Raw genomic sequence first — 21,536 nt, forward strand, 5'->3', positions numbered from 1 at the left:
TAGATCACTGTCTGTGACGGAGCCTGTGTGGGATTTTTGCATGCTACCCCACTTTGTGTTTTCTTTTGTATGCTCCTAGGCCGGGATCCGGGAATCCAGGCTTAACCTACTGGATTAATCTGTGGGCTTCCAACATTGTTGACCCTGTTAAACTAAAACCTGTCCAGGGCTAAATAAAGGAATGGAATTGTTTAGGGCCAGTAGGGCACAGCGGATTGGGAAATAAATTCTTTGCTGTAGCATTTCTTCACTTGAGAGAGAGAGGTCCAGTGAGCGAAGGTTTAGGATAGAGCGGAGGGGACAGCTGGGGTCGGAAACTGGTTTGAGAAGGTGCCCTTAGAAGAACCTTCTTGAATTTTTATTGGGGGAATGATAGTTTTCGAGTCCCCCCCCCCCGTATCTCCTCTTTTGTTACGGTTATTAGCTGGATCTGTGTTATGTTTTTATGTCTGGGGTTTTAATAGGATTATATTCAGATTATTGTAACCCGCCACGAGCCATTTGGGAGTGGCGGGTAATAAATTGAAACAACAACAACGATAATAATTTGTTTCTCCGGGGCAGATGAGATGCAGATTGGAGAGCAACAACTAAGTAGATGAGAATGTTTGTGCTTTTTAAAAGGGTGAAGGTGGGGCCAGTTTAGCATTCCCAACTCCAGTTTGGGAAATATCTAAAGATTTTTTTTGGGGGGGGGGGAGTTGGAGGCGGGGGTTGAAGAGGAGAGGGAGTTCAGCAAGGTATGATACCATAGAGTTCGCCCTCCAGAGCAGCCGTTTTCTTCAGGGGAACGGAGCTCTATCATGCCAAGATCTGTTATAATTCCAGGTGGTTTCCAGGCTCCACCTGGAGGCTGGCAACCCTAGGCCAGGTAAAACCACCATCCCCTGTTTGGAGGGGGGGGAGGCTTGGAAGGTGGTATGTTCCGACCTACTTCTCTTAGAGACATCATTTTCTTCAGTTGGGAGTTGAGTAACTTGACGTAAACTGGTTGCATCGGATGCCGCAGGGCCGCTTCTGAGGGGCTAAATCAGGGGCAGTCAAACTGCGGCCCTCCAGATGTCCATGGACTACAATTCCCAGAAGCCCCTGCCAGCATCCGCTGGCAGGGGCTCCTGGGAATTGTAGTCCATGGACATCTGGAGGGCCGCAGTTTGACTACCCCTGGGCTAAATGGTGTTAGCCTTCCAGTTGCCCCAGACTCCTGTTTTGGGAGCTGGTTGCTTTAAGGGGAGGGTGGGCAGCTGAATCCGCCTTGGCGGTGTGGCAGGTTACAGTGGATGAGCGATAGGGTTGGGAGTGTCCTGCATAGTGCAGGGGGTTGGACTAGATGACCCATGGGCCCCCTTCCAACTTTATGTTTCTATGATTCTATTTCAAATCACACCAACCCTCTGGCCAAGGGTTTAAAAAAGCTATATTCCAGCACTTGGTGCAGTTGTGGTTCTCATCTCGTTGGGAGCAGATCGATCCCATCCGCCTGGAGCATAGGGTGAGCCAAGAGATCAGTTCCACAAACTATTAAATATGGAGGCGCTTATGCCGTTCATTGCAGCAATACCCTGGATTTCCATTCTCAAGAGCCGATACAAATCTGCCCAATGGCTGGGGCCAATGTGGAAGGCCCACAACAGAAGTTCCGCAGGTTCCAGCTCTTCCGATGTTCCCCCAGTTGTCCTGTTGTAATTAGCCTTCCTGGTTCCTTTCCTGGGGGAAGAATCCGCCTGCCTTCCTGCCTTTGTCTGCGGCTCCCTCTGTGCCGTGACCCTCTTGAGGGGATTATCTGGCTGCTCAGCCCCTGGTTGAGTGGGTAAACTTTTAAACAATGGGACAAAAGGCCTGGCCTTATTGGATTGCAGTTAAGCAGGCTTTAGTGCGGAGATAAGAGCCTCAAGATGGAGGGGTCTGTGTGCCAAGGAAAGCTCTTTCAGCCTCTAGGATCTGAACAGGCTCCTGGTGGCCGGGAGGGCGGAGGGCACCGCGTGGGAGGTTGCATGCTGGGTATCAGGCACCCCGTGGGGCTGACCACTGCATAGGCTTCGCAGCATTTGGGGCAAAATTTCAGGCAGATGTATTGCCCCGTTTGTGGTGCGCCTGCTGTAGCTTTATTTGCAGTGTGTTTTTTTTTTTAATGTTTGTGGGGTTTTTGTTTCCCTAATTCTGGAAAGCGGGGACTGACATGAAGTGAATAAATAAATAAAGTCCATCTTTTGTTTGTTTGTTTGTTTATGTTTATATACTGCCCTCCCTTTCGGCTCAGGGTGCTTTATATTATTACTCGCATAACAATACAGCACAGTGAAACCTTCAAATATTACAAACTCATTTAACAGTGAAAAACTCGTATTTGTGAATTACAACTGAACTGAAAAGGACTGATTTGCTGATTTAGTAGAGAATTATCATGTGGCATCATATGGCTTAATTTGGACATTACGGCACAGTTTATTAATTTGCGGCCATTTGATTTTGCCTTATCTCTCCACAGTTATGATGGTTGTTCATTTAGTCTGAGGAAAAGTGCTTGAACTCAAAAGCTCACGCCTTGAATAAACCTTTGTTGGTCTTAAAGGGGCTATTGGGCTCTACGTTTGTTGTGTCAACAGTGTAATAACAACAGTATTCAATAAATAACCATTTGGACTGACTGCACCCTGGCTCCCTTTTTGTGCAGTTTACAGGGCTACGGTCTGATGGTTGAAGGCTTATTCAACTGTCTTGACCAAATACCTGGTGGAAGAACTCCTTTGTCTCTCACAGTTAAGGCTGGTTGCAAAACTGAGGAGCAGAAGGGAAAAATGGCCTTCACAGGTCTTTACTGTAGAAAATAAGGGAAACTCCTAGATCACTGGTTCTCAACTTTGGGGTCAGGGCCCCTTTGGGGGTCAAACAACCCTTTCACAGAGGTCACAGCAGGGCAAGGAGCTTGGCTGAGGGGGGCATGCACACAACAGCCTTGCGAGGTAGATCGAGATAGAGCATTCATCTGTCTGGAGCAGTGGAAAAGAGCGAGATCGGCATGGTGGGACAAGAGGCAGAACTGAACTGAGAAAGCCCAGGGAAAAAATCATTTATATCCAATCATGAACCATGAATCTTCACACCATTGGTCAGTTTCGGTTTAATTTCTATGAAACTGGCATCATGTTATGTTTGGAGGTCACCACAACAGGAGGAACTGCATTAAAGGGTCACAGCATTAGGAAGGTGGAGAACCACTGTCCTAGAGTGTCTCCAAGAAGTGACATCCCGCCCCCAAACACCACCCTTCCCAGGCACCTCCCTCCAAATCGCTGTGCATTGTTGTGTACTTGGCACAGGGCTCAGGGGCTGTGTGTAGCTAGCTGCTGATTTATTCCCCCCTAGCCAGTGTGACGTTGGCGTGATTGCAACTCCAGCTGTTTAATCGGAGTTTGGGAAGTATTAAGGAGGGGAATCAGGGGCCACGGTGCTGGGAAAGGAGGGACTTCCTCCCCATTGAGCACAACATGGGCCCTGTGTTCTCTCCCCTCCCCTCCCCTCTCCCCACATCACCCTCTGGAAGCACGGGGCCTGTAGCACACGCTAAACCGGCCCTGCTTCAAGCTCCCCTTCTTGTCCCTAGCTCTTTCCTTTGGTGTCACCGCCAGATTTAGTTTTCAACCCCCAAGCTGAGCAAAAACAGCTCTTGATTCCAGAAATCCCCCCCGTTCAACTTGCGTGTTCTGATGCTTCTATCGCTACAAAGTTTTCTTCGGTGCATTTTCATAAGGCTGGGAGAAAGGGGAACAGAAGAAAACCGCTCAATGAGGGCAACACAGAGCAGAAACTGGAGTCTTGCTTTTTATTTCCTGGCCCAGGGGCATGTGCAGAGCCTCGGAAACTGGCACCTCAGCAGTCTGTGGCAGGGAGATAAGGCAGTGCCAGGGACCCGGGGGCTGCTGCGGTGCCTCCGAGTTTGAAACGTGCTCTATCAGCGCTCTTTCTCTTTGCACACGCACACGTCTCACCCACCACATTTCTGCGCAAAGGCAAAGAGACGAAAACTGCTAACAGACGGAACATTTTGAGAACGTGCCCGTACCTTGTGAACCAAGGGAGGGTGGGCGCAAACAGGCGTCTAACATTGCTGTGATTTTCGAAAACTTCCATGCAAGCAGAAAGCTGTATGCCTTACTATCTTGGTGCATTGGCTTTCTAGATGCAAGGAGATAGTTTTTTTATATGTAGGGGAGCGTCCGAAGCTGCAATCTGATCCCTATCTGCTGTCTGATAGTGGTATGATCCACTTAGTCACCCTAAGGCTTGGCCAACTCATTGCACCTCATGAGTAGAGCAAGTCTTTTATTAGCTAGGAAAAGCTGTGGGCTGGTTCCTATAGGATGGGTCTGTTGGCAGCTTTTAGCAAAAGTAGTAAGATGGAGCCTCCATGTGTAGTGCGCAGTATACCTTTGAGCGCCATGGAACAAAATAAGGGGGAAATGTTTGTGAAATGCTTTCAGAAGCATCACTTTGGGGGCTGTCAGAATGATGGATGAGAAAGACTGTGATCAGAGCAAGTGACAAGAAAACAGAGATCTCTGCGGTGAGAGCCAGTATGGCGACTTGGCTAGAGTATTAGAATAGGATCTGGGATTACCAGGTCCAAATCCCACTCTGCCACAGAAGCTTGCGGGGTGACCTTAGGCCATTCACACTCTCTCAGCCTCACCTACCTCACAAGGTTGTTGTGAGGATAAAAGAAGGAAGGAGAGTGATGTAAGCCTCTTTGGGTCCCCCACTGGGGAGAAAGGCAGGGTATGAATGAAATAAATAAACAGAGCAGCCCAACAACATTTGGGCACTTTCCAGGGAACCTTGACTTAACAGCCGTGTTTTTCTCCTCTCCCTCCCTGTAGTGTTGGCCGCCTACTTCTTCCAGCAGCCCATGGATCAAGTGATCGTGTCTGGACAGTCGGTGACCTTGGCGTGTGTGGTGATGGGATACCGTGGCATGGTTCAGTGGACCAAGGACGGGCTGGCGTTGGGTGGAGAAAGAGACCTGCCTGGTAGGGTTTGTGGTGCTATGGGGAGTGCAGTTGTCAACGCCGGGTCGGGAGATTTCTGGAGAGTTGGGGGTGGAGCCTAGGGAGGGGAAGGAGGACGACAGGTTAGAACAGGGGTAGTCAAACTGCGGCCCTCCAGATGTCCATGGACTACGATTCCCAGGAGCCCCTGCCAGCGTTTGCTGGCAGGGGCTCCTGGGAATTGTAGTCCATGGACATCTGGAGGGCCGCAGTTTGACTACCCCTGGGTTAGAATGTCACAAAGTTCACCCTCCAAAGCAGCCATTTTATCTGGGGGAAGGGATTTCTAGCCTGGACATCGGTTGTCATCCCAGGCCCTACCTGGAACAAAGAGAAGAATTCAAGCCCAGGTGACATTGGCCACCATACTGCTGCTCCCAGCAGCGGCTCTCAGTCATTGTCCTAGTCCTTGGGCATTTTAATGGGGAGATCAATCTGTTTATTCTCCCCCCCCCCCGTTGCTGCTGGTCTTTTTCTAGCCTGTTAGGGTGTCAAATATTTTGTGTTTTGGAATTTTTCTTTTGTGTGCTTTTATGCAGAGAGAAAGCCTCTTTATTAGTCGCTTTTTGATGGGGTATAATTTCAAAATAAGCCAGCTTTGTGTAGTGGTTAGGAGCGCGGACTTCTAATCTGGCGAGCCGGGTTTGATTCCCCACTCCTCCACATGCAGCCAGCTGGGTGACCTTGGGCTTGCCACAGCACTGATCAAGCTCTTCTGACCAAGCAGTAATATCAGGGCTCTCTCAGCCTCACCTCACTCACAAGGTGTCTGTTGTGGGGAGAGGAAAGGGAAGGGGGTTGTAAGCTGCTTTGAGATTCCTTGTAGAGAAAAGTGCATAAGAATCAACTCTCCTTCTTCATTGCCTCCTGCTTCATTCTGTGAGCCACGTGGCCAAGGTCTCCAAAGAATATTTTAAAGAATGGACAGATGTTTTAAAAGTCAGTCAACCCCTGGGGAGCGGGGCGATGTGTGGACATCCGTCCATTCTGGGTCCTGTGAACTAATCCCGTCTGTCGTGCCTTCTCTCTCTTTGCCGCAGGCTGGTCCCGCTACTCCATTGTTGGAGACGCTTCTGCCGGGCAGCATAACCTGCGCATTGACTACGCCGAGCTGGATGACGATGCGGTCTATGAATGCCAAGCCACGCAAGCGGCGCTGAGATCTCAGCGTGCAAAGCTCACCGTCCTGAGTTAGTTTCCTTTTCTCTACGTTATCTTTCCCTGGGGGTGCCTGATTCTGTTGCATATCAGTCTAATATAGAGTGTTCGATTAGGATAAGGGAAAGCCAGGTTCGGATCCTCACTCTGCCATGGAAGATCACTGGGTGACCTTGGGCCAGTCACGGTCTCTCAGACTGACCCGCCTCACAGGGTGGTTGTGAAGGTACAATGGAGGAGAGCAGAATGAGGTAAGCCTCTCCTCTCCATTGTGGGGAAGGCTGAGCATAAAAGAAGTACATTAAAATAATCCATAGGATATTGGGGGGAGGTGGCCTGACATGCCTTCTGGAAGTCCCAGAAACAGGGCCTTGAAGGCTAGAGCCAGCCCTGTTTGCCTCCAACAGCAGGATATTCATCGGCATCCTGACCCAGCTGAAATATTTATGTATTTATTTACATGTATGGCCCGCCACTCTTGGCTCTTGGTGGCTGACAACACATTTAAAACACGGGGTTAAAATTAGTAATTTAAGACAATGAGCCGCTTGTGGTGCAAAGTGGTAAGGCAGCAGACATGCAGTCTGAAGCTCTGCCCATGAGACTGGGAGTTCAATCCCAGCAGCCGGCTCAGGGTTGACTCAGCCTTCCATCCTTCCGAGGTCGGTAAAATGAGTACCCAGCTTGCTGGGGGGTAAACGGTAATGACTGGGGAAGGCACTGGCAAACCACCCCGTATTGAGTCTGCCATGAAAACGCTGGAGGGCCTCATCCCAAGGGTCAGACATGACCCAGTGCTTGCATAGTGGATACCTTTACCTTTACTAAAAAACATAACCTAAATTCCCCCACCCGCCCCTTGATAGACAAGCCTCCTTGAATTCATCTAATCTTCTTTGAAAGTCGTGGGAACTGCTACATCTGGTTGCCGTGAATTCCGCAGACTCGCGAGGAGTCTGGGAAAGAAGAACTTTCTTTGAGTTGTTCGGAAGCTGGACCTAAATCAACGGCGACGTTACTGTAACAGCCTGTCATTACGACAAAGCTTCCGACGGAGTCTGGTGATTTCTCTTCCGAGGCCAGCGTGGTCTGCTCTGAACAGCTTTCCAGGTTCTGGGTTAGATATTTTCTGTGGCCAGCTAGTGAAGGGATGGGTTGGAACCCGGGACCTTCTGCCTGCCGAGCAGATGTTCTGCCACTAATGCAGGGCAAGAAGAAAAGCCGCATCCTGGATCCGAAGGATTTTCCTCCATGCGATTCACCTGCCTCTGCTATATGGAGCGGGGGGGATTCTTGCATCCCTGCCATGGAATGGCTCCCTGGGAAAAGAGTCTGGCAAGCCCCCTTCTGTCGCAAACGATTAAATGCTTTAATGATCCCTCTTCAGTCAATCTGGAATCGAGCCCTGCTTGGATTAAGCGCTCCCCTTCTGTTTCGCTCCAGCCGGGTTGTGGTTCCAAGGAAGCTCGCAGGAGGCTTCCAGGAGGTTTTGCGGGCATCTGTTGTGACGTGGGGAGGGGCCCCCTCCCGGGGTGTCCCCTCAGCTGACCTCCTCCCTCCGCCTCTCCTCTTCCAGTCCCTCCCAACGATCCCGAGATCCAAAACGGCCCGATTGTGCATGTGATTTCCAACGTCCCCTACAACCTGTCCTGCCGGGCCGCTGGGGCCAAGCCTGCCGCCGAGATCAGCTGGTACCGGGATGGGCAAAGGCAGGATTCAGCCGTGTATTCCAAGGTGAGACTGCAGGGTGGGGCGGGGCGGGGCGGGGCAGCAGGCAAGAAGCTGGCAGCAGAGCAGGAAGTCTTAAAGACCTGCCCCACTATCTGGTCCCAGTCTGCAGAGCTGAGGCAAATGGGCGCCAGAGATGGGGTGTTTTCAGTGGTGGCCCCTTGTCTCTGGAAGGCCGTCCCCAGGGCCGGATTTTCCTATAGGCTAGCTAGGCTTCGGCCTAGGGCCTCAAGATCAAGAGGGGCCTCTATTCCACCTTTTTTATAAAGCTTAGTACCGATCACAGCATGTTTCATGTTACATATTGATCTATATCATAGTAATGATGTATTTTATTATTTTATTATCTCTCATGTAAATTACAAACTTAAAAATGGGAGGTGAAAGGGCCATAAGTGGAATAGACTAGGACCTCTTTTCATGTAAATCCGGCCCTGGACGTCCCCTTTCACGCTCCCTTGACTGCCTTCGCGACCCCAAGCCAAAACATGGCATTTTACACGGGCTTTCTGTTTGTTTGCTTGTTTGTTTCGATTTTAGATCGCCGCTCTCCACAACAGCCGTCTCATGGTGGTTTAGAAAATATAAAATCAATAATGACACCACGATAGATATAAAACGATATAAAACACATAAAACTGAAGGGTTTCAACTTCTTAAGTGCAGCTAATATTGTGAGGATAATTTCGTGGCCATAATTTCCAGGATGGAATTTATACCCTTGGTTCATTCTAAAACTGGTGTTCTTACATTTCTTTTCGTAATTACATTTACTGTGCAAATCGTCTCAAGCTGGTGTGTGGGGTGGTAGCGAATAAACCGTGCAAATAGAATCTTTTTCAAAGGACTGACTAGTGTTTGAACAAACTGGGAGTCCAGGGGCACCTTTGAAGACCAACAAAGCTTTAATCGAAATATGAGCTTTTGTGTGTACACACGCTTCCTCCAATACAACAAAGAAATCAAACTTGATTGGTCTTAAAGGTGCCACTGGACTCTCAATCGGTGCTGCTGCTTTAGACCAACGCAGCTACCCGTTTGAATCTATCTAGTATTTGTTCATTTGTAACCCATCTTTTTCCCCATGCGGGAACCAAGGTGGCTCACATAATTGTCCAATGTTCTATTTTATCCTCACAACAACCCTGTGAGGTGGGTTAGGCTGGAAACAGATTTGAACCCAGTCTCCCGGAGCGGCATCTGCTGCTCTCACCCCCATGCCACCCTGACTTCGTGATCGTGGCTCAGAGATAGCCTCAGGACCATAGCACATCCTTTCCTCTCCTGCAGGCGCTGATGGAGGACGGCAAGCGGGAGGTAGCGGTGAGCAGCCTCCTCTTGACCCCCAGCAGCAGGGATATGGGCAGCACCTTCACCTGCCGGGTCAGCAACCCAGCAGCGCCCGCAGGGAAGCAGACGACGGTCACCCTCAACGTCCAGTGTGAGTCCCAGCGGACGGGGGCCCAGTGGGGACAGCATGATCAGCAGCACATTCCCCCTCCTGATCCGGGACAGAGCTCTTGAAGGAGTCCTGTGTGGGGCTGGCCTCAGCAATCGAGGCTTTCGGGTATCCCAGCCTGAGCGCCTGGTTACCAAGACGGAGACAAGCGTAGCATTTCAGCTGCTCATCCCTTCCTCTTGCAGACCCACCCATCGTCATCCTGTCAGTCCAGCCGCAAACCGTACCCGAAGGGGGCAAGGTCAGCTTCCTCTGCTCAGCCACCTCCAACCCTGAAGTGACGGGATACAGGTAAGGGTTAAAAAACAAACCGCTCCGCTCCCAAGAGCCAACCGCGGCATTGATGTAGCTCGGAGGCCCTCTGTTGGCTATCTGGGGAGACTGCATGCTCGCTGGTTGGAAGGACAGGGTGAAATCTCCCTTCCTTCTGCAGGGATTATTGTTCCCTCCCCTCCCTTCCCCCCACCCCCATGGTGCCTCCAGTCAGGATTTCCTAAGATTGTGCCTGGATCCACAGGTGGGCAAAAGGTGGCGTGCCCGTTCCCGAAGCCAACGGTGATAGTTACGAGGCGACGGTGGACCAGTCCTTCTTCACCGAACCCGTGTCGTGCGAGGTCTCGAATGCCGTGGGGAGCACCAACGTCAGCACGCTGGTGGACGTGCATTGTGAGTGAGGAGGCAGATCGGGACCCTGATAGGGGTGGGGACCCTCTGGAAAGAGGGGGGAGGCAGGGATTGTCAAGGCCAGGACCATGGACAGCAGACCCAGGGTAGGCTGCTGTTAAGGATGGCGTCTTTCCCTAACATAAGAGGCTCTTCCGTCAGTGGAAGAACATCTAGGGTGCCAGAGGAAGGCACCATCGTGAACTTATTTATTTATTCATTTTTAAATTTGTATACCGCCGCTCTAGAGACTCACAGCGGTTTACAAAGACAATGAAAACACAATAAACCCCCCTAAAACACCCCTTAACACATTAACTAGATGGCAATTGATAAGGATTCTAATCTCTGCCCCCCCCGCCCCGTTTCCCTCCAGGCTTTCCTTCTTTTTATCCCCCCCCCCCCTTCCTTTCTCCCTCCTCTTGGGCTTTCCTTCATTTCTTGCGATTCCCCTCCTGCAATTATGAAGAAAAGGGTGTTATCACGTGTGGTTCCGCCTCCTGCGTCAGCCAGTTTGCGGTTGGCCCCACCCTGTGAAGCAGCCATCTTGGAGCGGCAGTCGCCACCGCCTTTCAAAATTGCAAAGTTGCCCCCGGGCTCAAAAAAATGTCAAAACCCCACTCTAGGGCATCAAAATCTTTCATGCATCCTCTCCCCGTAAGCCAGCCCTTGCAGAAATTAGCTTGATGTTACGTTCCTCATTCCAGAGATGAAAAGGAAAGAATGCGACTTGCGTGGAAGTGCTTAGAAGCTCCAAGCAGGGGTACGAATGGCACAGGAGGCCTCCTCGCTGACTGCTCCAGGTCCCAGCCGGCATTCTGTGCTAACCCTCCCTCTTTCTCTCTGTGCAGTTGGGCCCCGACTTGTGTCTCAACCCAAGCCCCTGACGGTTGACGTCGGTGCCGATGCCTCCTTCACCTGCACCTGGTCTGGGAACCCCCCTCTTACCTTGGCCTGGACCAAGAAGGGATCTAGCGTGGTAAGACACCGGCCCCAGAGGCCTTCTGCATGCAAACCTAGGAGATCCCCCCTCCCATCTCTTCTGAGTCAACCCCATGGCCTTAGGACAGCGGCATTCAGATCCTGTTCTTTCGGCAGGTGCTGAGCAATGGGAACACCCTGCACTTGAAAGCCGTCACGCAGGAGGACGCCGGCATCTACGTGTGCAAAGCCATCGTGCCCCGCATCGGGGTGGCAGAGAAGGAGGTGACGCTCGCAGTGAACGGTAAGGGGCTGGTTAGGGTCTCCTTTGGGCTGGGCGGTGTCTCCGCGGCCTGTGGCACATCCGGGAGAGTACACCTGGCAGCCCCCTAACGGCGCCCTCTTTTCAGGCCCACCTGTCATCAGCGCGGAGCCAAGCCAGCAGACTGCGGTGGGAGCCAAAGCACGGCTGGAGTGCCTGGTGGGGAGCATCCCGCCCCCCGACAGGATCGTAAGTGTTGGCTGCTGGGTTGTCTCCGCCTCCCCCCCCCACGCCTGTTGGGAATGACCCAAGTTATGCCCTGCCCTGTAGGACTCTGGCTAGCCTGATTTCTTCAGGGGCATTTTCGGTCGTGGCCCCGACCTGGTGGAATGATCTCCTGGGTGAGCTAAGGGCCCTATTGGAACTTTTTCAGTCCCGCAGGGCCTGTAAGATGGAGCGCTTCCGCCAGGTATTTGGTTGAGCCCAGGGCAATTAAGATCTGGGCCCCTCCCTGAGCAAGCTAAGTCATCAGGCTCCCCCCTTGTCATGTTCCCCCTGAAGCACTGCTATGAGATCTGTAGGGCAGGGGTAGTCAACCTGTGGCCCTCCAGATGTTCATGGACTACAATTCCCATGAGCCCCTGCCAGCATTCGCTGGCAGGGGCTCATGGGAATTGTAGTCCATGAACATCTGGAGGGCCACAGGTTGACTCCCCCTGCTGTAGGGGAAGGGGAGGGTTTTATCTATCGCCACGACAGGTGGCGTTTTGTTGGGCTTTCCTGTTTTTAAGGGGATTTGATGATGGACTCCACACAAGCCACTGTGTGGGAGTCACGGGATATAACTACAATTATAAATAAATATAAATAAATAAGCAAGCTAGGCTGTCTCTGGGTAGCAATCCCCAAGGAAGGGAACCTAAAACTTGCTACGCAGAGTCAGACAATGTCAAACCACCTATGTACTCCTGCCAGGACAATCTTATAGGGTTGATATTAGTCAGCAGGGATGTGACGGCATTTTCCTTCGTCACTCGATATAATAATACAGCCAGCTGGAGTCTCTCCCGTTGGCACGAGGGAATCTTTTTGGGAAGGGTGCCTGCGCATCGAGAGAACCTGAAGGTGGCATTTCGCCATCGCCAGGCTCAAATGTTTCTCAGCAGCACACAAAATGGTGTGCTTGGAAGGCAGCGAGGTGACTAGGAGGCGCTTGAAGGAAAGCCAGGGGGGTTCTTGAACACCCTTGACTTTCCAATGCTTGACATAAGGATGTGCTTTAAGTATCGTGCATTCTGATGGAGAGGCTGATTCTGTGAAGGCTCAAGGGGGCGGCAGGTGACAGTGGGTGAGCGAGAGGGATGTGAGTGTCCTGCATAGTGCAGGGGGTAAGACTAGATGACCCAGGAGGTCCCTTCCAATTCCGTGATTCTATGATTCTATGTATCCTCCGGCTGTTGATGACCATGCAGATTGGTCGGTTTTATTTATCTCCCCTCTCTTATAGAGATCACCAAAGGAGGTCTGCCCAGCCAAATTTCTTTTTCTTTGGCACGGAGAACTGTTTCATGTTGTCATTACAGCCATGGGATGGCAGTGGCGGCACGGAGGCATTTTTAAAAGCTGCCTCCGCATGGCAAATATCGTGCCTACGCTGGCTCGGAGTCAGCTCTGCCTTTAGCCCCCTGGCTCCTAGATCCTCCTTCTGTCCCGGCTCTCAACTCTTTCTGTCTCCTTCCTCTCGCGGCAGGCGTGGGCATGGGGGGAACGGGTGCTGGATTCTGGATCGCTGGACCGCTTTACGGTGGACACCGTCGTGACGGAGCAAGGCATGCTCTCAGCTCTGCTGATAGACCCGACCCACGACTCTGATTTTGCCCTCCCCTACAACTGCACGGCTTGGAACCGCTTCGGCGTACGGTCAGCCGCTGTTAGCCTACGGCGACAAGGTGAGACTCTCTTGTAACAGCCAGAAACGCCCTTAATACTGGAGCTGGTTAGGTTGACAGGTAGTTTCCCCGTGTCCTTGCTCAGCCACAACGCTTGCTCTGTCTCTCTCTCTGTCTCTCTCTCTCTCTCTCTCTCTCTCTTTCTCTCCCTCTCCCTCTCCCTCTCCCTCTCCCTCTCCCTCTCCCTCTCCCTCTCCCTCTCTCCTGCTCTCTCTTCCTGTCTGTGTGACCCACCTCACAGGGTTGTTGTGAGGCTAAAAATAACTTAAAGCCTCACACGTTCTCCTGAGCTCCCTGGAGGAAGGACTGTGGGTCAGTATCAGAGAAAAATTAAATGATAAACAATAATAAAATAAAAGATCAGTGTCAGAAACCCCCATGGATTTGTGCCATGATTTAGTCGGCCGTAGTTCTGGTCTGATTTAACGCTTTGCCCTGCCCAAGCTGAGCTGACCCACAAGGATGAATTCCCTTTGCAGTTTTAACAGCGCACCAAATTCCCCAACATTCCTCATCTCCCTTCTCCCTCCCATGTCCATTTGGTCTCCTTCCCATGTCCATTTGGTCTCACCCATAGTTAGATTCAAATGGGTAGCCATGTTGGTCTGAAGTAGGACAATAAAATCAGAGTCCAGTAGTACCTTTAAGCCCAACAAAGATGTATTCAAGGCATAGATCTTTTGAGTGCCTGAGGAAGAGTGCTGGCACTCGAAAACTCACACCTTGAATAATTCTTTGTTGGTCTTGAAGGTGCTACTGGACTCTGATTTTATTGTGTCACCCAGAGTTGTTATCAAGACGTTGTGATTTCCTTGACATAGTGTCTGTGAACAAAGAATCCCAAAGAATCAGCGGGCGGGTTTACCTAAGTCTCTGAACTTCAGTTCAGTTCTTCTCTCGGCTGGCATTCTTGTCAGACTGACGGTCTCTCTCCAGTTCCACCTGGAGGTTGGCAACTCTAAAGCCTGAGTACCTATTCAATTGCTGTGACCATCTGTGTCTTTGATGTGTTCTGTATCTGTACAACACGTTGCCTGGGTCAGTTTGCCTACGAGTGTTTTAGTAAACGAAAAGCGATCCGTGTGAAGAGGGGATCCTTAACCCCTTTCCCTTTGCACTTTCTTCCCACTGACAATGCCCCCAGATGCTTTTACCCCCACCGGGGAAAAACCTACAGGTAAGTGGTATGCAGTAAATCTCTCTATGTGCTGTCCCACGTCAAGCCCTCCCAGTATGGCTTTTTTACTGAGCGCTGACAATATTATAATCCTTTTTGTTGTTGTAGCTTTCAAATACTTTCAAATACCTTTCAAATACTTAAAGACAGCAACCATGTTCTTTTTACGTCTGTTTTTAAAAAATCATGCCTTTCTTCCAAGAAGTTCAGGGCAGCGTACGCTGTTTTCATTTCCTGTCTTCACAGCACCCTTGTGAGGTGGGACTTTCTGAGAGACAGAGTTACTGACTGGCCCAAAGCCACCTAAGTGGGCTTGTGGCTGAACTGATGGGACATGCTGGATGAGAGATACATTTCTGGGGAGCAGTGTGTGTGAAGGAGATCTTGGGGTACTTGTGGCCTGTAAGCTAAATATGAGCAGACAGTGAGATGCAGAGGTAAAGGAGGCAATTGCAGTCTTGGGCTGTATCAAGAAGAGTTGGTTCTTATATGTCGCCTTTCCCTACCTGAAGGAGGCTCAAAGCGGCTTACAGTCACCTTCCCTTTCCTCTCCCCACAACAGACACCCTGTGAGGTGGGTGAGGCTGAGAGAGCCCTGATATCACTGTTCAGTCAGAACAATTTTATCAGTGCCGTGGTGAGCCCAAGGTCACCCAGCTGGTTGCATGTGGGGGAGCGCAGAATCGAACCTGGCATGCCAGATTAGAAGTCCACGCTCCTAACCACTACACCAAACAGTGGCATCACATCAAAGTCACAAGGTGTCATAGTCGCACTGTGTACCACATTGGTCAGACCCCACCTGGAGTACAGTGTGCAGTTCTGGAGGCCTCGCTTCAAAAAGGACAGGGACAAAATTGAAAGAGTTTAGAGGAAAGTGGTGAGAATGATCCAGGGCCTGGGGATCAACCCCTATGAGGAAAGGCTGACCAGGGAATGTTCAGCCTGGAGAAGAGGAGGCTGAGAGGGGACATGATTGCTGTCTTTAAGTACTTGAAAGGTTTTCACTTGGAGGAGGATCCTGCTGGCAGCAGAGGAGAGGACCAGCAGTAATGGCTTTAAACTACATGTAGAACAATACTAGCTTGTTATCAGGAGAATAATATTCAGAGTCAGAGTAGTTCAGCAGTAGAATCAGCTGCCTAAGGAGGTGGGGAGCTCCCCCTCACTAGCAGCAGCTAGACCAGGGGTAGTCAAACTACGGCCCTCCAGATGTCCATGACTACAATTCCCATGAGCCCCTGCCAGCAAATGCTGGCAGGGGCTCATGGGAATTGTAGTCATGGACATGTGGAGGGCCGCAGTTTGACTACCCCTCAGCTAGACATTTATCCTGGATGCTTTAGGCCAGGCTTTCTCAACCAAGATATTGTGAAACCCTGAGGTTTCTTGATAGCCCTGGAAGGGTTTCCTGAATGGGTGGGAGTTAACTAATTTTTAAATATATTTTTAAATGTATTAAACATTGATCAGGTGATATGACTATATATGGTCATGTTGACCTGCCCCGTCCTCCCAAAATGGCCAATGATGGGCCTGGAGGGATGGGGAGGGGCCCTGGATGAGTGTGCACACCTGTATGTTTCCCAAACATATTCCGCATGATTGTGCCACTCAAAGCCTGGCAAATGCTTCAGGGATTTCTCAGTGGTAAAAAAAAGTTGAGAAAGGCTGGGTTAGGCTGATCCTGCATGATCAGGGGGTTGGACTAGATGTCCCCGTCCAACTCTATGAGTCTCTGATCCCTGATCTCCCCAATCTTGGGCCTTCACTCTAACCACTACACCACACTGCGTTTCTCTCAGTTTCCATCTGAACATGAACTTTGTTTTTAATTGATTGCTTGTGGGTGTTCTCTCTCTCTCTCTCTCTCTCTCTCTCTCTCTCTCTCTCTTTTTTTCCTCTTGCTCTCTTTATTCGACGGTGTTTATTTTACGGTGCTGGGAATCCTTCCGCCCTTCCTTTTTGTGTCGATCTGACAGTTCTAGATCCGTTTTTAATTTAATTTTTACATTTACACTCTGCCCTTCCGTTTTGTTTATTTTTTTAAAACCCTGCTGGTTAAAACGGTGATTAAAAGGCGGAATTCTCCCTGCAGAAGTCCTGTCGGTTCTCATCTTGGGGGTCCTGGCCTCTTCGGGCGTGGTTGGCCTTCTGCTTCTGGTGGTCACCGTGTCCCTCTGCTACCGGCGGAAGCGCTGTGGAAAAGGTGAGAGTTCTTCCGGCCCCTCCACCCTCCAGGGTTGAGGGTGGGGGTTGGGGAAGAGCGGGACTTCAGTGGGTTACAGTCAGTCAGATGTACTGCGCAATCCTAGCAAGACCTGAGAGTGATTGGGTTAGAGCAGGGGTAGGCAAACTGTGGCCCTCCAGATGTCCATGGACTACTATTCCCACGAGCCCCTGCCAGCGAATGCTGGCAGGGGCTCGTGGGAATTGTAGTCCATGGACATCTGGAGGGCCACAGCTTGTCTACCCCTGGATTAGAGTGTTGGACCCAGATTGGAGTTCAAACCTCTGCTCTGCTATGGAAACCTGCTAGGTGGCCACTCACTGAGGGCCACTCACACATACTCAGCCTGGCCTGTCTCGTGAAATGGAAGCAGGGAGAACAACATCTGCCTGTTTTTGCGTGTGGCTCAGTCTTCCCAACTGTCTGTCCTGCAGCCAAGCGGGGAACACAGCTCTCCAAGGCCGACATCCTGGTTCAGATCACGACCAGCGAGAGCAGCCCCAGCCGACCGAGCGAGCCGGAAGATGACAGCAAAGAGCCAATGGTGAGTAGAGCCGATGCCTCTGAGCACCCAGGGTGACCCTCAACAGGACTCTGCTGCCAGCTTGGTGTTGGGATTAGGAGACCAGACTTCTAATCTGGCGAAAGGGGGTTGATTCTGCACTCCCCCACATGCAGCCAGGTGACCTTGGGCTTCCCACAGCACTGAGAAAGCTGTTCTGACCGAACAGTAATATCAGGGCTCTCTGAACCTCACCCACCTCACAGGGTGTCTGTTGTGGGGAGAGGAAAGGGAAGGCGAATGTAAGCCGCTTTGAGACTCCTTTGGGTAGGGAAAAGCGGCATATAAGAACCAATTCTCCTTCTTCAGTAATATCAGGGTGAATGTAAGCCTCTTTGAGAATCCTTCGGGTACAGAAAAGTGGCATATAAGAACCAACTTCTTCTTCTTCTTCAGTAATATCAGGGCTCTCTCAGCCTCACCCACCTCACAGGGTGTCTGTTGTGGGGAGAGGAAAGGGAAGGTGATTGTAAGCTGCTTTGAGACTCCTTCAGGTAGAGAAAAGCAGAAGTAAGAACCAACTCTTCTTCTTAACATCAAGAGTTCTGTTGAATCAAGGCTGCAGATCCATCTAGCTCAGTGTCCTGTTTCTCAGCAGAACACATGAGCCATAGCCCGCCCCTCATTTTATGTATTTAAAGGTATACTGCTATGAGACACGGAGGTTCTTTTTCGCTGTTGTGACGGAACGTGGCCCGGTCTTAATCCCGTCGTGTTTTTTTCCTGTGTTTAGCAGTGGTACAGTCCCTTGGGGAAGCCCCCGTCACCCGTACTGATGACGAAGGGACCTAAAGAGCTGAAGCTGGAACCAGGGAATCTCCTATATCAGGCTCACCCTTCACCCTTCGTCTCTCTCCAGGCCACTAGCAGCGAATCTCCAGCAACATCCCATACAGAGCACAGTGAAATCCTGGAAGATGACGAAGGGAGCCAAGAGCTGAAGGTGAGGCCAGCTGGGACTCAGGGAGGTGATGCAGAATCTGCCCCACCGATAGTTACTTGAGAGGCCCCCAGTCTTGTCAAGCCTGAGGCGCTTTTAGAATTTTGAGGGAATTGTCACAAAATGGCTGCCATGGAGGACCAGGGCCTTTCATAAAATGGCTGCCCTGGACAAAGTGACCAATCGTGAAATGTTGTCTTGGCCCCGCCTTGAATTCACTTCACTGGCTTTTCCGTTGTCTCTTCTCCCACAGGATCCCACTAACGGCTACTACAAAGTCCGCGCGCACGAGGAGCCGTGTTTGGGGAGCAGCTTCTCAGAATACACGCCAGCCTCCCGCCCTCTGTTTGGGGCCTCCTCTCTGTACCCTTCGGCGGGCCCAGTGCAACCGAAGTTGTACGAGTACGCTCACCGCTACACTTTGGGCACCCCTGGCTCCCGCTCGGCCTACGACCCGCACGAACGACTCTTCCCTCGGGAAAACATGTACAGTGGGAGCACCTACCTCACCGCCCCCTACAGCCGGGCCTTCACGAGTTATGTCAAGCCCAGCAACTACGAGAAGGCTGAGAGCGGGTACGAGCCTTCGGACCAGGCCAGCAAGGCCTCGGGCTGTTCCCGCTTCTCCTACACCTCCTTGTGTCAGCAGTCCGACTACGGGCGCCCTTCCCAACAGCGCATGCAGACCCACGTATGACTCCTGCCGGACCCTGCCTATTGCTGCTCATCTTCGGAGGTCACAAAAAAAGGAACAGGCGCTCGCTTTGGCTGATGGACTCCAAAGAATCAGGCAACAGACTGGGTGTCCTCGAACTTAGCCGAGGACGCAGTTCTCACCATCTGGGGAAGATGGCAGGCAGCCGCCTTAGCAACCCACAGCGGCCAAGATGGCCGACGGCCGGCTTGGCATCTTCAACGGTAGCCCAACCCATCTGTCTGGGACTGAAGACACCGGTGCTGGCCTCCTTGTGTCAGGACGCAGTGAATATGGAAGGGCGCACCTTCTGCCGACAGTGGGAACAAGCTGCAGAGGATTGTGGGATAGCTTGGCCTGGCATATCCTAGATTCAAAATGGTGGATAGTGCTGGCCGTGGGAGGCAGACCTGAGAAGCCCGTAGGCCAGGGTGTTGAAAACTGGTGACAATATGGTGCTAAAACAGCCTCGGCAACAGGGCTTTGTGACGCTCTGTTTAGCCCGATGACAAGGCTTGCCCTAAGGGCAATCCACCGCTTCAATTTAGACCTTACTGCAGTCGCATGATTCTGAGAAATCATTGCATGGGCAATAATGCTTGCGTTTTACTTTGTTCCTGGCTTGACGCTGTGGTTAAATTATCCCCTCTCCCCCTCCCGAGTGGGGGCATCTCTGGATAAACACAGGTGCAACTCTAAATACCCCCACCCCCAGTCTCAGAAAACCCTGTCCCCCAGTTCTAGTACAAAGGGACCAAAATAGCATCTCTTCGGAGAATAACATCTGTTCTTCACTCACCTGCAGTGAACTCATCTGACCAGTGGGTGGCACTGGTGTTCAACAACTTAGGCCATTTCTCTACCTTGAGACTTGAAAGGACTCCCAGGGTACAAACTCTAAAATAAATCTGACCATAAAGTCCAGGGATGGAGCCTGGAAGGAAATAGGAAGCCAAAAGTAGATGTGATAGGTTGATATCTTTCTTTTTTTTAAAGAAAAAAAAAGTAATAAGTTATTCCTTTTGCCTTAAATGTATTTCCCCGCTGTGAATGTTTCGAGTTTTACGTTCTTCTCTTTCCAGAATCTCACTGTATATCATTTTTGTTTTGTTTTGCATTTTATTCTTTAGAATGGGATTTCGCAGTGTGGCACGCAATGATCTTGCCTGAGTATGTTGTGCTTTATATAGAGACATAGCTATATATAAAAAAGAGAGGGGGAATTGTAAATGCATTGCCTACCCGTGGAACGCAAATATTTATATTTAATTTTAAAAAGTAGGAACTGATCGATGCTTTATATCAGGGTTTCATATTGTACAACTGCAGTAGGGGAAGGCAGGCTGGATAAAACACACAAAGCCATACAAATCTCTAGCAGCTTTATTTTTCCACTGATGATATAGTGTCACTGGGGACCTCTGTTTAAAAACAACGGCATCTAATCTTATCTAACAGGTGAAGACCCGTCAGCCGTGATTAAGCAGCAGGAAAAAAAAGTCTCAAGCCAGTGATGGCGAAAGGATTTAATCCAACGTCCAAAACAATTTCAAAACGGATTCCCGGGTATAATCTCTTTTCGATAACTTCATCAGTGATATTCTCCGTATTGTTAATAACTCAGTCTTCTCTCATTATATTCTCATGGATGATGAAATTATAGTGCAAAACCAAAAAGGGAATGAAACCCCAACCTTAACAAAGTCAGGAACTCAAAAGTTGAGCTATAAAACAATATACAGTTTGAACAATTGTTTATTAAAGTGCACCAATATTAGGTTAAAAACAAAGTAAAAACTATATTTAAAAAACTATACAGATCTAACTGCACATGAACAGACCAAACATGTTTCGACCCTACTGGGTCTTCCTCAGGGTTCAATAATATTAAATAATGCACTCTTATCTAAAACCAGTTATGACACACATGAGATGCACTCTCTGTGCAGAGTAAAACAATGGCTGAGAGTGGACTTCCTTGATATTACATATCTTAGAAGGTGGGGCTCCAGAAAGACACACTATACCAGTATTTGTTGGGGCTACAACTCACAGATTTCCCTTGACCATCCAGCTATACTTCAGAATTGGTTTTAGAGTGTATTTAATATTATTAAGAGCCTCTTGTGGCGCAGAGTGTTAATGCAGCAGACATGCAGTCTGAAGCTCTGCCCATGAGGCTGGGAGGTCGATCCCAGCAGCTGGCTCAAGGTTGACTCAGCCTTCCGAGGTCGGTAAAATGAGTACCCAGCTTGCTGGGGGGTAAACAGTAATGACTGGGGAAGGCACTGGCAAACCACCCCGTATTGAGTCTGCCATGAAAACGCTAGAGGGCATCACCCCAAGGGTCAGACATGACCCGGTGCTTGCACAGGCGATACCTTTACCTTTACCTTTAATATTATTGACCACTGAGGAAGACCCAGTAAGGTGGAAACGCATTTGGTCTGTTCATGTGCAGTTAGATCTGTATAGTTTTTTTTAATATAGTTTTTACTTTGTTTTTAACTTAATATTTGGTGCACTTTAATAAACAATTGTTAATTTTTTATATTGTTTTACAGCTCAACTTTTGAGTTCCTGATGTAATTATAGAAAATAATAACTTAGTCTCTGGTAATATTTTGGTTTATGTGGCTCAATCCCAAAACGGCCATATAATACCCAAATTTGTAGAGGTCTACTAATATTAATATCACAATGTGTAAATACTCTTTGGCAATAACTGCAGAAGAGTAATTACACATG

The 21,536-nt window shown here is 50.0% G+C and overlaps 1 protein-coding gene across 6 annotated transcripts in view; it reads left to right on the forward strand.

Moving 5' to 3' along the window:
* The window catches only part of KIRREL2 (kirre like nephrin family adhesion molecule 2), a 44,750-nt gene extending 24,477 nt beyond the window's left edge, over window positions 1–20,273 (forward strand). For 2 of the 6 annotated variants that reach the window (XM_077337039.1, XM_077337043.1), the window contains exons 2-16: window positions 4,878–5,027; window positions 6,086–6,235; window positions 7,780–7,937; window positions 9,222–9,372; window positions 9,576–9,681; window positions 9,908–10,056; window positions 10,905–11,032; window positions 11,152–11,278; window positions 11,385–11,485; window positions 12,987–13,185; window positions 14,330–14,362; window positions 16,461–16,571; window positions 17,027–17,136; window positions 17,888–18,097; window positions 18,348–20,273. In XM_077337039.1, coding sequence (XP_077193154.1) covers window positions 4,878–5,027; window positions 6,086–6,235; window positions 7,780–7,937; window positions 9,222–9,372; window positions 9,576–9,681; window positions 9,908–10,056; window positions 10,905–11,032; window positions 11,152–11,278; window positions 11,385–11,485; window positions 12,987–13,185; window positions 14,330–14,362; window positions 16,461–16,571; window positions 17,027–17,136; window positions 17,888–18,097; window positions 18,348–18,791 — 2,327 coding nt within the window. In that variant the 3' untranslated portion in view covers window positions 18,792–20,273. Of the gene's footprint in view, window positions 1–4,877; window positions 5,028–6,085; window positions 6,236–7,779; window positions 7,938–9,221; window positions 9,373–9,575; window positions 9,682–9,907; window positions 10,057–10,904; window positions 11,033–11,151; window positions 11,279–11,384; window positions 11,486–12,986; window positions 13,186–14,329; window positions 14,363–16,442; window positions 16,572–17,026; window positions 17,137–17,887; window positions 18,098–18,347 lie in introns of all 6 variants that reach the window. The other 4 variants (XM_077337042.1, XM_077337040.1, XM_077337044.1 and 1 more) reach the window with 4 other exon arrangements.
* The last annotated feature ends 1,263 nt before the right edge of the window (window positions 20,274–21,536 follow it).

Source organism: Paroedura picta, chromosome 5 (genome assembly GCF_049243985.1).
Source record: "Paroedura picta isolate Pp20150507F chromosome 5, Ppicta_v3.0, whole genome shotgun sequence".
NCBI classification, from domain to species: domain Eukaryota; kingdom Metazoa; phylum Chordata; class Lepidosauria; order Squamata; family Gekkonidae; genus Paroedura; species Paroedura picta.